This window comes from Aptenodytes patagonicus, chromosome 12 (genome assembly GCF_965638725.1).
Source record: "Aptenodytes patagonicus chromosome 12, bAptPat1.pri.cur, whole genome shotgun sequence".
In the NCBI taxonomy this organism is placed as follows: domain Eukaryota; kingdom Metazoa; phylum Chordata; class Aves; order Sphenisciformes; family Spheniscidae; genus Aptenodytes; species Aptenodytes patagonicus.
In genome coordinates this window covers 22172345-22185703 of record NC_134960.1, presented here as the reverse complement: position 1 = coordinate 22185703, position 13359 = coordinate 22172345, and the positions used below count along the sequence as shown (strand labels likewise).

At 61.3% G+C, this 13359-nt stretch overlaps 1 protein-coding gene and 1 pseudogene across 1 annotated transcript; both read left to right on the top strand.

Annotated features, from left to right (window-relative positions):
* The first annotated feature begins 290 nt into the window (after nucleotides 1-290).
* On the top strand, nucleotides 291-4059 carry LOC143165977 (protocadherin beta-15-like). Its single transcript, XM_076349899.1, has one exon. The coding sequence runs from the start codon at nucleotides 339-341 to the stop codon at nucleotides 2778-2780; it is 2442 nt and encodes an 813-aa protein (XP_076206014.1). The 5' UTR covers nucleotides 291-338; the 3' UTR covers nucleotides 2781-4059.
* A 6086-nt stretch (nucleotides 4060-10145) lies between these two features.
* Nucleotides 10146-12668, top strand: LOC143166256 (protocadherin gamma-A12 pseudogene; annotated as a pseudogene).
* The last annotated feature ends 691 nt before the right edge of the window (nucleotides 12669-13359 follow it).

Sequence of the window (13359 nt, the reverse complement as noted above, 5' to 3'; positions counted from 1 at the left end):
CGGGCGGCGGCGGGCGCAGTCCCGCCGCGGGCCGCAGGGTGGTGCTCCCGGCCAAGGCGGCGCCGAGCGGCTGCGGGCGGGGAGGCGGCCGAGCTCAGCCCGGCCCAGCCCAGCCCAGCCCAGCCCAGCCCAGCCCAGCCGAGCCGAGCTGAGCCGAGCCGGGCGGCGGCGGCGAGCGGTGCCCCGTGCCATCCGCTGCCGGGCCACGGCGGCCGCGCTCCGGGCCGCCAGCCGCGCTCGGCGAGAGGGAGGGCGCCCGCCCGCCGCCGCGCCGCCGTGCTGCCGGGCGCCGCTTTCCGCGGAGGATCCGCGAGACGGAGGCTGTCCGCCGCCCCGACATGGCGATCGCAAGGCAAGTGCTTTGTCTCTCTGCTTTCCTCTCCCTGCCGCACGCTCGCGCCGAGCCCATGCGCTACTCCGTAGCCGAGGAGGCGGAGAGCGGCTCCGTGGTAGCCAACGTGGCGGAGGACGCGGGGCTGGCCCCGGCGCAGCTCTCGGCTCGCCGCGCCCGCCTGGCCTCGGAGGACGGCCGGCAGCACTTTCGCTTAGACCGCGGCACCGGCCGCCTCGTAGTGGCGGAGAGGCTGGACCGGGAGGAGCTGTGCGGGCAGGCCGGTACCTGCACGCTCCCCTTCGAGCTGCTGCTGGCAAACCCCCTGCAGTTCTTTCGGGTCGAGGTGGCCGTGGAGGACATCAATGACCATTCGCCCGTTTTCCCGGAGGAGCGAGTCACTTTTACGATCCTGGAAACGAGCAACCCGGGCTCGCGTTTCCCGCTGGAGGGGGCTCGGGACCTGGATGTTGGCAGCAACAGCATCCAGGCTTACAGCATCGCTCCCGAGAACGAGTACTTTACTGTCTCCTTTGGGAGTCGGATTAAGGGCAAAAAGTATGTTGAACTGGTCTTGGAAAAGGCGCTGGACAGAGAGGAGCAGGCGGAGGTGGCTTTCAGTCTGATTGCCACAGATGGGGGCTCTCCGCCCAGGAGTGGGACCACCCAAATCCACATTGTCGTTCTAGATGTCAATGACAACGCTCCCATCTTCACGCAGGAGCTGTACATTGGGCAGGTTTTGGAAAACGCGCCAGAGGGCTCTGTGGTTCTCAGCGTGGTGGCAAGCGATCGGGATGTGGGAGCTAACGGGGACATCGCCTATCAGTTCAGCCAAGCAGTGGGCCAGAGCCCCTCGGCATTCGCAATTGACCCCACGAGCGGTGAAATTAAACTCACGAAGCCTCTGGACTTTGAGGCGGCAGAGAATCACGAGCTCAGTGTGCGGGCCACAGACGGCGGGGGCCTCTCGGCAATCTGCAAGGTGTTGGTGGAGGTGGTGGACGTGAATGACAATGCACCGGAGCTGGTGGTCAGTTCCTTCAGCAGCCCCCTCCCCGAGAACGCATTACCCGGGACAGTGGTCGCCCTCTTTACTGTCAGGGACCGGGATGCCGGTGCCAACGGGAAGATCTCCTGTGCCCTTGAGGACCAGCTGTTGTTCTCCCTGCGGCCGGCCTATAAGAATTACTACGAGCTGGTGACCGTGAGCGCTCTGGACCGGGAGGAGACGGCTCGGTACGTCCTCACTGTCACGGCTGCAGACGCAGGGTCACCTCCTCTCACAACGACCCAGACCTTCACGGTGGACGTCTCCGATGTCAACGACAATGCACCTGTCTTCAACCAGACATCGTACACCATGTACGTGCGTGAGAACAATGTCCCCACGGCGCTCGTTGGAGCCGTCAGCGCCTCGGATGCTGATGTGGGGCCCAATGCCAAGGTGACCTATTTCCTGGCCCCAGCCCACTCTGCAGAGCGGCCTCCCTGCTCCTGCCTCTCTGTGAACTCTGAGAACGGGCACGTGTTTGTGCTGCGGCCTCTGGACTACGAGCAGGTGAGGCAGATGGAGGTCTTGGTGAGCGCCTCCGATGCGGGGTCACCTCCCCTCAGGGCCAACGTCACTGTCCGCCTTGTCGTGGTGGACGAGAATGACAATGCGCCGCTGGTGCTGCACCCCGCGCAGGACAGCAGCCCACCCTCCAGCGAGCTGGTGCCCATGTCGGCTGAGGCGGGGTACCTCGTCACCAAAGTGGTGGCCGTCGACGCCGACTCGGGGCAGAACTCATGGCTCTCGTACCACCTGCTGAGGGCCACCGACCCCGGGCTCTTTGCGGTGGGTGCCCAAAGCGGGGAGGTGCGGCTGAGGAGGCCAGTGACGGAGAGGGATGCCGTGAAGCAGAAGCTCGTCGTCCTGGTGCGAGACAACGGGCGGCCACCGCTGTCGGCCACTGCGGCACTGAGCGCACTCCTGCTCAATGACTTCTCAGATGTGCGCCTACGGCACAGCAGCCTGGCCACGGAGGACGAGGGCGGCTCCCTGACAACCTATTTAATCATTTCATTGGTCTTCGTCTCGCTCCTCTTCCTCGCGTCCACAGCAGCCTTCATCGCTCATAAGGTGTGCAAGAGAAAGGAGCTGAAGGGTGGGCATGTGCTTTACGGCACTGGCAACTTGCAGAGCAGCCTGGCTGATGCAGCCACTGCGGGGACCCTGCCCCACGCCTATTGCTACGAGATCAGCCTCACGACGGGCTCGGGCAACAGCGAGTTCAAGTTCCTGAAGCCCATCCTCCCCAGCCTGCCGCCACAGCACTGTGCCACGGGCGGGGGCACCGACGACGAACAAGATTTCCCCCGTGGCCCTATCACGGCAGAGGACGTGGCACCAGACAACCCCGGCACGCCCTCTGCAGAACAGTTCAACAGCCTTTCCTTTAACTAGCATGGAGTCAGCACAGCCAGAGGCTGCATGCCTCCTGGCGGGAAGGGATCCGGGCCACAGCATGTGGCAATGGTTCCTCCAGAGTCAACCCGCATTTGCAATTGGCGTCACCGATTTCCCTCAGATTCCAAGTCAGAAGAAAGGTGGTCTGCCCCTCCAAACAAACAAACAAACAAACAAACAAACAAAAGAAACTAAAGGCTCCCTCGGTCAGGCAATACTATGTTTCAGCTCTGTCACAGCCGTTTCTGAAATGCTTTGAGGGTGGGGTTAGTTCCAGGGCCCCCGGCTAAGTTCTCGTCTCGTTGTCAGGCAAGGCCGTGGACCTCTTATTCTGTGCTGTAACGCAACGGCACGGTCGGGGAGAGAAGTCACATGCTTGCTGAAATGCACGTAGCTCACCTCCCGGGTCAGGAAAGCAAGGAAGTTGTGAGTACTGTGTTACAATGCGGTGCAAGCACGGGGCTCTTTCTCCTCTGGGTTCTGGACGTCTCTGTCTGAGATGTGTGGGCTCTGTGTGTTTTGCCTCCCGGTCACTGTGGCCGTCCGGACAGCCGTTGTGCGTCTGCATATGCTGCACAAAGGCTGCCCAGTGAAGCAGGGAGTTGCTCGCATCCAGCCGTTGCGATGCACGCAATTCCAGCTCAGCAGGCAAGAAGGGTATTTTGACCCTTTGAGTACAGCAGTCCCATCTTCTCTAGGGGAGAGCAGCCAAACACGCAACAAGATTTTCCTCTGTCCCGTGAGAGGGGGGTGGGCGGGCAGTCTCCTTGGGATTGCCTTGGCAATACAGCAGCGCTAACGGTGTTGGCATAGACTGTAACTGTACAGAGTTGTGAAAACGTGTTCGTTGTCTTCAGGTGGATTGTATGAAAACTCCACAAGTCGCTTCAAAGGACTTTGTGTGAAGGTAGAATCGAGATGACCTTGGAAAAGGGCCGCTGAGTTTGGTGTCGTCATTGTTGTTCCCAAATCCCAAGGCTCCCTGATGGGAGTGGAAAGCTGTCCCGATACGATTTTCTGGGTTTGCGTTAGAGCACTTGCATTCTCCTTTTTGCCCCTTCTCCTTCGACTCTGCGAACTGTGTTTGAGCATTGTCTTACCTATTCCTCTTAAGAAGGACTGTCCCCCCACGTATGATAACGGATTGTTTGAATGAAGGCAGCGTGGCACGGAATATTTGGAAACCCTCACGCTGTGTTGTGCTGCAGTTCTAAACTGTACCGCTGTAAACCGGGAGACCCTTGTGTGTAAAAGTGAAATAAAAAGAGCACCCAAATGCCTCGTGTGGAGACAGTCGTCTTTGTGGAGGTGTTCTTTCTGGGAAAGCTCTGTCAGAGTTCTCAAAAGGCTGGGAGTTTTTCTCTCGTTTTGTGCCTTGGCTGAGGTAAAGTTGGGCGGGTACCTTTCTTCAGTTTGGGGGCACGGCCGATAGAGCATTCAGGAAAACTGTGGGGAGCAGGGATGTGCTGGCAGAGCCGTATGGCTCCTCCGAGCACTGAGCCTCTGGCTGCGACAGGGCCCAGTTAGATCCCGGTCAGGGGCAACTGGCCCCTACCCTAACAGGGGCCTGGGTGTGCAAAGGCCTCTGCAAAGCGGTGAGGTGTGGGGAGTGACCTTTCCAACTCTCCTGACAGCTCCAGCTGCAGATGGCAACTGTGAGGTGTTCGAGCACAAAGTCTTTTGCTTCTAAAGGTTTTGGGGGATGGATGGCACAAAGACAGCATACGTGTTCCTTGGGGGAAGTGTTTGGGGGAGCCCCAGGAGGTGGGCATTTGGTGAGCCAAAGCAGCTACCAGGGGGAGGATTCACCCTCGGAAATGCAGAGGACTACAGCTGTCCCTTCCGCAAGGCCCTGATAAAAAGGTAAGTCCTGAGGACAGGCTGGTGTGGTGGTGCTGACCAGAAGACCGTGGTACCTCGAGGACTGAGTGATCCACTGTCCAGTTAATCTGAGAAGGCGCAGGCCTGTGCCGTGCTGTGCTGCGCTGCATAAATCCCTGGTCTGCAGGATAAATTCAGCCAGCTCATTGTAACCGAGGAACCCGCAGGCAGCTCCCGCTTGGTACTGGTGAGAAAGCCACCTGCGAGCAAGAAGTCCGCATGGGCGCTTCTTTTACTGTGGCCGTAGAAATGATGAACAGAATTGCCGTCTTGCAGGAAAATCCTGAAGTGGCTTGAATGACTGAAACGGGGGCACTCTTTCTTTTCTTTTCTACGACCGGGGTCTGCATGGCATGCTGTGCGTGGCCGGAGTCCTGCGTGAAGCTACTCTGCTCAGGGTTCTCCACATCTGAAGGGACGTAGGATTATCTGTGCTAATCTCTTCCAATAGCGTGCGCTATGAGTAACAGAGTTGCGAATGACATCTTAGAGAGTCGGCGTGTCTCTCTTACTGAGATCACAAGGAAGCAGCAGCTCCTGGTGTAAAACCTGCTGCTTCTTGGGTGATTCCAGCTCGAGGGTCTGGGTGTCTGATGCAATTCATAACTGGATGGTTTATTACAGTTTTTACGCTATGAGAGGGGGAGGCTGTTTCCTGCATTGGAAGGCCTGAACACAGTGCTGAGCTTTCCCGCGGGGCTCGTCGGAGGTGCCGTTTACGAAGGTATAACTTCTTAGGCCAGGTAATAGACAGCCCTACCAGGGGGGATGCGTTTCTGGACCTGTTGGTCACCAAGGCAAGTGAGCTAATCAGAGACGTCAAGATTGGAGGCAGCCTGGGCTGCAGTGGTCATGCGCTGGTGGAGTTCTCTGTCCTGAGGGATACGGGACAGGCGAAGAGTAAAGTCAGGTCCCTGACTTTTAGGAAAGCAAACTTCCATCTCTTCAAGGAGTTAGTCAACGGGACCCCCCTGGGAAACTGCCCTCAGGGATAAAGGAGCAGAACAGAGCTTGCAGATCTTTACCTTAAAGATGCTTTCCACAGAGCGGAAGAGCTCTCGATCCCCATGTGTGAGACATCAGGAAAGGAAGGCAGGAGACCGGCACGGCTGAGTAAAGACTTGCTGGTCAGACTAAGGGGCACGAAGGAAATGCACAGGCAGTGGAAGCAGGGACAGGTATCCTGGGAACAGTACAGGGACGTTGCCTGGTTGTGTAGGGATGGGGTCAGGAAGGCCAAGGCGCAGCTGGAGCTGAACTTGGCAAGGAACGCCAGGAATAATAGGAAGGGAGAAGCTTCCCTTCTTGTATATGTTTATAGAGGTATACCAGGCAGAAAAGGAAGGTCGAAGAAAGTGTACCCTCCCTGATGAACAGGACTTGCAAACTGGTAACGACAGACGAGGAGAAGGCTGAGGCAGTCAACAACCTTTTTGCCTCCATCTTCACTGGCAATCTCTCTTCCCACCCCTCTCGCGTGGATGGACCTCAAGGCAGGGACCGGGGGAGCAAAGTCCCTCCCGCTGTAAGAGAAGATCAGGCTCGAGACCGCCTGAGGAACCTCAACATCCATGTGTCTATGGGAGCCGACGAGATGCATCTCAGGGTCCTGAGGGACCTGGCTGATGCAGTTCCCAAGCCACTCTCCATGATATTTGAGAAGTCATGGCAGTCAGGTGAAGTCCCCGGTGGCTGGAAAATGGAAACCTTGCACCCATTTTTAAAAAGGGTGGAAAGGAGGACCCTGGGAACTAGTGACCTGTCAGCCTCACCTCTGTGCCTGGGAAGATCATGGAACAGATCCTCCTAGAAGCTATGCCAAGGCTCATGGAGGACAGGGAGGTGATTTGAGACAGCCAGCATGGCTTCACCAAGGGCAAGTCTTGCCTGACCACCCTAGCAGCCTTCTATGATGCAGTGACTACCTCAGCGGCCAAGGGAACGTCATCTATCTGGACTTCTGTAAGGCCTTTGACACGGTCCCCCACAATTCCTCCAATTCTCTCTAAATTGGAGACAGATGGATTTGATGGATGGACTATTTGGTGGGTAAGGAATTGGCTGGATGGTCGCATCCACAGAGTAGTGGTCAACGGCTCATGTCCAGATGGAGATCAGTGATGAGTGGTGTCCCTCAGGGGTCCGTATGGGGACCAGTACTCTTCACTATCTTCATCAACAACACAGAGAGTGGGATCGAGTGCACCCTCAGCACGTTGGCAGGTGACACCGAGCTGAGCGGTGCGGTTGACACGCCTGAGGGATGGGATGTCATTCAGAGGGACCTGGACAAGCTGGAGAAGTGGGTGCACGTGAACCTCATGGGGTTGAACAAGGCCAAGTGTAAGGTCCTGCGCCTGGGCCGGGGCACCCCCCGGTATCAGTACAGGCTGGGGGATGAAGGGATTGAGAGCAGCCCCTGCGGAGAAGGACTTGGGGGTACTGGTGGATGAAACACTGGACATGAGCAAGCAATGTGCACTCACAACCCAGAAAGCCGACTGAATCTGGGGCTGCATCACCAGCAGCATAGCCAGCAGGTCGAGGGAGGTGATTCTGCCCCTCTACTCTGCCCTGGTGAGACCTGCACTGCATCCAGCTCTAGGGTCCTCAGCACAGGAAAGACATGGAGCTGTTGGAGCGGGTCCAGAGGAGGGCCAGAAAAATGGTCAGAGGGCTGGAGCAGCTCTCCTATGAGGAAAGGCTGAGGGAGTTGGGGTTGTTTAGCCTGGAGAAGAGAAGGCTCCGGGGAGACCTCATTGCAGCCTTTCAATATTTAAAGGGGGCTTACAGGAAAGATGGCCTGTTCAGGACACTGGTTGAGAGAGTCCCTTGGGAGACAGTCCTGAAGGGCAAAGGGGTCCAGGAAGGCTGGACGTTCTTCAAGAAGGAAGCCTTAAAGGCGCAGGAGCAGGCTGTCCCTGTATGCCGTAAGAAGAATGGGCGGGGAAGACAACTGGCCTGGCTGAACGGGGAGCTCTTGCTGGGACTCAGGAAAAAAAGGAGAGTTTATCACTTGTGGAAGAAGGGGCAGGCGACTCAAGAAGAGTACAGGGATCTCGTTAGGTCGTGCAGAGAGGAAATGAGAAGGCAAAAGCCCAGCTAGAACGCAATCTGGCCGCTGTCGTCAGAGACAACAAAAAATGGTTTTACAAATATACTAATGACAAAAAGAGAGCCAAGGAGGATCTCCATCCTTTATTGGATGTGGGGGGGAACATTGTCACCAAGGATGAGGAACAGGCTGAGGTACTCAATGCTTTCTTTGCCTTAGTCTTTAACAGTCAGACCAGTTATCCTCAGGGTACTCCGCCCCCTGAGCTGGAAGACAGGGATGGCGAGCAGGATAAACCCCCCATAATCCAAAAGGAAACAGTTAACGACCTGCTGTGCCACCTGGACGCTCACAAGTCTATGGGGCTGGATGGGATCCACCCGAGAGTGCTGAGGGAGCTGGTGGAGGAGCTTGCCAAGCCACTCTCCATCATTTACCAGCAGTCCTGGTTAACGGGGGAGGTCCCAGACGACTGGAGGCTTGCCAACATTACGCCCATCTGCAAGAAGGGCCGGAAGGAGGATCCGGGGAACTACAGGCCTGTCAGCCTGACCTCGGTGCCGGGGAAGATTATGGAGCGGTTCATCTTGAGGGCGCTCACAAGGCATGTGCGGGACAACCAGGGGATCAGGCCCAGCCAGCATGGGTTCATGAAAGGCAGGTCCTGCTTGACCAACCTGATCTCCTTCTATGACCAGGTGGCCCACCCAGTGGATGAGGGAAAGGCTGTGGATGTGGTCCACCTGGACTTCAGTAAAGCCTTTGACACTGTCTGCCACAGCATTCTCCTAGAGAAGCTGGCGGCTCACGGCTTAGACAGGTGTACTCTGCGCTGGGTCAAAAACTGGCTGGACGGCCGGGCCCAGAGAGTTGTGGTGAATGGAGTTCAATCCAGTGGGCGGCCGGTCACGAGCGGTGTTCCCCAGGGCTCAGTTTTGGGGCCGGTCTTGTTCAATATCTTTATTGATGATCTGGATGAGAGGATCGAGTGCTCCCTCAGTAAGTTTGCAGTTGACACCAAGCTGGGCGGGAGTGTTGATCTGCTCGAGGGTAGGAAGGCTCTGCAGAGGGACCTGGACAGGCTGGATCGATGGGCCGAGGCCAACTGTATGAGGTTCAACAAGGCCAAGTGCCGTGTCCTGTACTTTGGCCACAACAACCCCATGCAGCGCTACAGGCTTGGGGAAGAGTGGCTGGTGTGTGTCCAGAGAAGGGCAATGAAGCTGGTGAAGGGTCTGGAGAACAAGTCTTATGAGGAGCGGATGAGGGAGCTGGGACTGTTTAGTCTGGAGAAGAGGAGGCTGAGGGGAGACCTTATTGCGCTCTACAACTACCTGAAAGGAGGTTGTAGCGAGGGGGGTGTCGGTCTCTTCTCCCAAGCAACAAGCGATAGGACGAGAGGAAATGGCCTCAAGTTGCACCAGGGGAGGTTTAGATTGGACATGGGGAAAAATTTCTTTACTGAAAGAGTGGTTAAACATTGGAACAGGCTGCCCAGGGAAGTGGTTGAGTGACCATCCCTGGAAGTATTTAAAAGATGTGCAGGTGAGGCACTTAGGGTTAGTGGGCGTGGTGGTGTTGGGTTGACGGTTGGAGTTGATGATCTGAGAGGTCTTTTCCAACCTTAATGACTCTATGATTCTATGGAGAGAGACTTTTTAATAGGGGCTGTAGTGATAGGACAAGGGGGAATGGTTTTAAACTAAAAGCGGGTAGGTTCAGACTGGATATAAGGAAGAAATTTTTTACGCTGAGGGTGGTGGAACACTGGCACAGGTTGCCCAGAGAGGCCGTAGATGCCCCATCCCTGGAAACATTCAAGGTCAGGCTGGACGGGGCTCTGAGTCACCTGATCTAGCCGAAGATGGCCCTGCTCATTGCAGGGGGCTTGGACTAGATGACCTTTAGAGGTCCCGTCCAACCCAAACCATGCCGTGATTCTCTGATTCTCTGATTCTCTGGTTCTCTTCTATCATTCTGTCATTCCGTGAAGCACTGCGGTGGGCAGGACTTGTCAGAGAGACTCTCCTGAATGCATGCGTGTGCCGTGAATCTGTCAGCCCTGTCATCAGGGGTGACCGCAAGCGCGGGGCTGCCGCAGGCGCTGTTCGCTGGGCAGGAGTGGGAAGCCGGCGAGGCGGAGGGCCGCTTCCCAGCGCCCGAGCGCTGCAGTTGCTGCCTGCGGCTGCGAGCGTCGCTGTTGGCTCACGGTAGGCCGAAAGGCGGGCGGCGGCCGCCGGAGCAACGGCGAGCCGGCGAGCGAGCCGCGGGGCTGCAAGGTCCGAGCCCGAAGCGGCGCGGCGGGAGCGAGCCGAGCCGGGCTGCTCGGGGGAAGGCTCGGCGGGAGGAGCGCGGCGACAGCGGTGACCCGCAGGCCGGCTCCGGTGGGCGGAGGGGCGAGCGGGCGGCTGCTGCCGGGCTTTGCGATGGCGGAGAGAGGAGGGCGCTGTGGCCGGCGGGAGCGAGCCCTGCTGTGGTGCGTCCTGGCGGCGGCGTGGGAGGCGGCGTGGGGGCAGCTGCGCTACGCGGTTCCCGAGGAGATGCCGAAGGGCTCGTTCGTGGGCGACGTGGCCAAGGACCTGGGGCTGGACCTGCCGGCGCCCCGCGACCGCGGCCTCCGCGTTGTCTCCGAAGGTAGGACGCAGTATTTCGCTCTTCACGGGAAGACGGGACATTTGGTGACGGCGGAGAGGATAGACAGAGAGCAGCTGTGCGAGAGTGTGCAGCAATGCGAGCTGCGCTGTGAGGTGATAGTGGAGGGGGAAATAAAGATTTACGGAATCGAAGTGGAGATCACGGACATTAACGACAACGCGCCCAGCTTCCGAGAGGCAGAAAAAGAACTGAGAATGGGCGAGACGACCGCCCCGGGGTCGCGGTTTCCCCTGGCCAGGGCTCACGACCCGGACGCGGGACGGAATTCGGTGCAGAGCTACGAGCTGAGCGGCGACGAGCACTTCTCGCTGGCCGTGCAGGCGGGCCCCGGCGGGGACCAGCGTCCCGAGCTGGTGCTGGCGAAGGCGCTGGACCGGGAGGCGGCGGCGTTTCACGAGCTGGTGCTGAGGGCGAGCGACGGCGGGGAGCCGGCGCGGACGGGCACGGCGCGGATCCGCGTGGCGGTGCTGGACGCGAACGACAACGCGCCCGTGTTCAGCCAGGCGGAGTACACGGTGCGTGTGCCGGAGGACGTGCCCGTGGGCTCCGCCCTCGTCACCCTCACGGCCACCGACGCCGACGAGGGGCTGAACGGCGACGTAAAGTATTCGTATCAAACGGTTTCTGTGAAAGCCTCGCAGATTTTCCAGCTGGAGGCCGGGACGGGAGCGATCACGCTGCTGCGGAGCCTGGACTTCGAGGAAGGCGACTCCTACGAGCTGGAGGTGCAGGCACATGATGGCGGGGCCCTTTCCGACACGGCGAAAGTCGCGATCGCGGTGACGGACGTGAACGACAACGCGCCCGAGATTTCGGTGCGGTCGTCGCTGAGCGCGATCTCTGAGGACGCGCCGCCGGGGACGGTGGTGGCCCTGCTGCACGTGCAGGACCGGGACTCGGGGGCGAACGGCGAGGTGCGGTGCAGCATCGGCGAGAGCCTCCCGTTCCGGCTGGAGAAGTCGTTTGATAATTACTACCGCGTGGTGACGGCGAGGGAGCTGGACCGGGAGGAGGTGGCGGAGTACAACGTGACGGTGCGGGCGGCGGACGGCGGGTCGCCGGCGCTGTGGAGCAGCGCGGTGCTGGCGCTGCGGGTGCTGGACGTGAACGACAACGCGCCGGTGTTCGCGGAGGCGCGCTACAGCGCCCGTGTGCCCGAGAACAACGCGGCGGGCGCGCTGGTGCTGACGGTGCGGGCGGCGGACGCGGACTGGGGGCAGAACGCGCGCGTGCGGTACCGGCTGTCGGAGGGGCGGGTGCGGGGCGCGCCGCTCTCGTCCTACGTGTCGGTGCAGGCGGAGACGGGCGCGCTGTACGCGCTGCGCTCCTTCGACTACGAGGAGGTGCGCGAGGTGGGGCTGTGGGTGCGGGCGGAGGACGGCGGCGCGCCGGCGCTGAGCAGCAACGTGTCGGTGCGGCTCGTGATCGTGGACGAGAACGACAACGCGCCGCAGGTGCTGTACCCGCCGGCGGCGGCGGCGGCGGCGCCGGGCGCGGGCTGGTCGGGCGTGGAGCTGGCGCCGCGCTCGGCGGAGCCCGGGGCGCTGGTGGCCAAGGTGGTGGCGGTGGACGCGGACGCGGGTCAGAACGCGTGGCTGTCGTACGAGCTGGCCAAGGCGACGGAGCCGGGGCTGTTCCGCGTGGGGCTGCACAGCGGCGAGGTGCGCACGGCGCGGGCCGTGGCGGAGCGCGACGCGCCCCGGCAGAGGCTCGTCGTGCTGGTGCGAGACCGCGGGCAGCCGCCGCGCTCCGCCACCGCCACCCTCGGCATCGCCCTGGTGGACGGCTTCCCCGACGCCTTCCTCCAGCTCAACCACGCCCCTGCGGGGAGGCCGCAGCAGCAGCCGCAGGCGGGCGAGGAGGACCTGCTCACCGCCTACCTCATCGCCTCCCTGGGCTGCGTCTCGTCGCTCTTCCTCCTGTCCGTCCTCGCCTTTTCGGCGGCCAAGCTCTGCAAGGCTCGCCTCCGGGCACGCCTTTCGCCCCCCTCTGCCCGCTGCTACGCTGACGGCGACTTCGCCACCGGCGGCGCGGACGTGGCCGGCACGGGCACTCTCTCGGCGGCTTACCGCTACGAAGCGTGCCTGACCACCGGCTCGGGGAGGAGCCAGTTCCAGTTCCTGAGGCCCGTCCTGCCCGGCCCGCAGAGCCGCGCCGAGGCGGGGGCGGGCAAGGACGGGGAACCGCTGTGCGGCTCGCAGCCCGCTGGCGAGAGGGAAGCCAACCCGCGGAGCGCAGCCCCTCCTCCCGTTCAGCCGCCGGACTGGCCGGCCGGCGGGCGCGTCCACGCCTGAGCCTTGCTGGGTCCCGCCCCCGTTCCCCGCCCTCAGCCTGAGATCCCCGAGTAGATGTAGTGCCGGGCGGTGCCGCTACCTGCGTGCTGCCCCCGCGGAGGCTCTTGCCCGGCTCCTCCGGCCGCGGAAGGCGGCTCAGTCCCTCCGGGCCGAGCCTCCGCCCCACCGTGCCGTGGGAAACGCCTTGTGCCTGTCGCGCCGCCGTGTTTCCCCAAGGGCACGGCTTTGCCTCCCGGGAGCCAAGCGCGCACGCCTGCCCGCGGGCTCTGGGCAGCGGGGAGCGGGGGGAGACGCGGGGGAGACGCGGGGCAGCTGCCGGCGCTGCCCGTGCGCTCGGGCTCAAGCGGCGGCCCCGCAGGACGCTCGGCGCTCCTTCCCTGCGCTTCCCTCCCCGGCGCGGTGTGCGCGCGTCCTGCCGCGGGGCCCCGACGCGGGCGAGCGGCCGGCAGCCGCGCGTGTGCGCACGGGTCCGTGTGCCGCTGCGAGCCGGCAGCGCGGGCAGCGGGCGGCGGCGGGCGCAGTCCCGCCGCGGGCCGCAGGGTGGTGCTCCCGGCCAAGGCGGCGCCGAGCGGCTGCGGGCGGGGAGGCGGCCGAGCTCAGCCCGGCCCAGCCCAGCCCAGCCCAGCCCAGCCCAGCCCAGCCGAGCCGAGCTGAGCCGAGCCGGGCGGCGGCGGCGAGCGGTGCCCCGTGC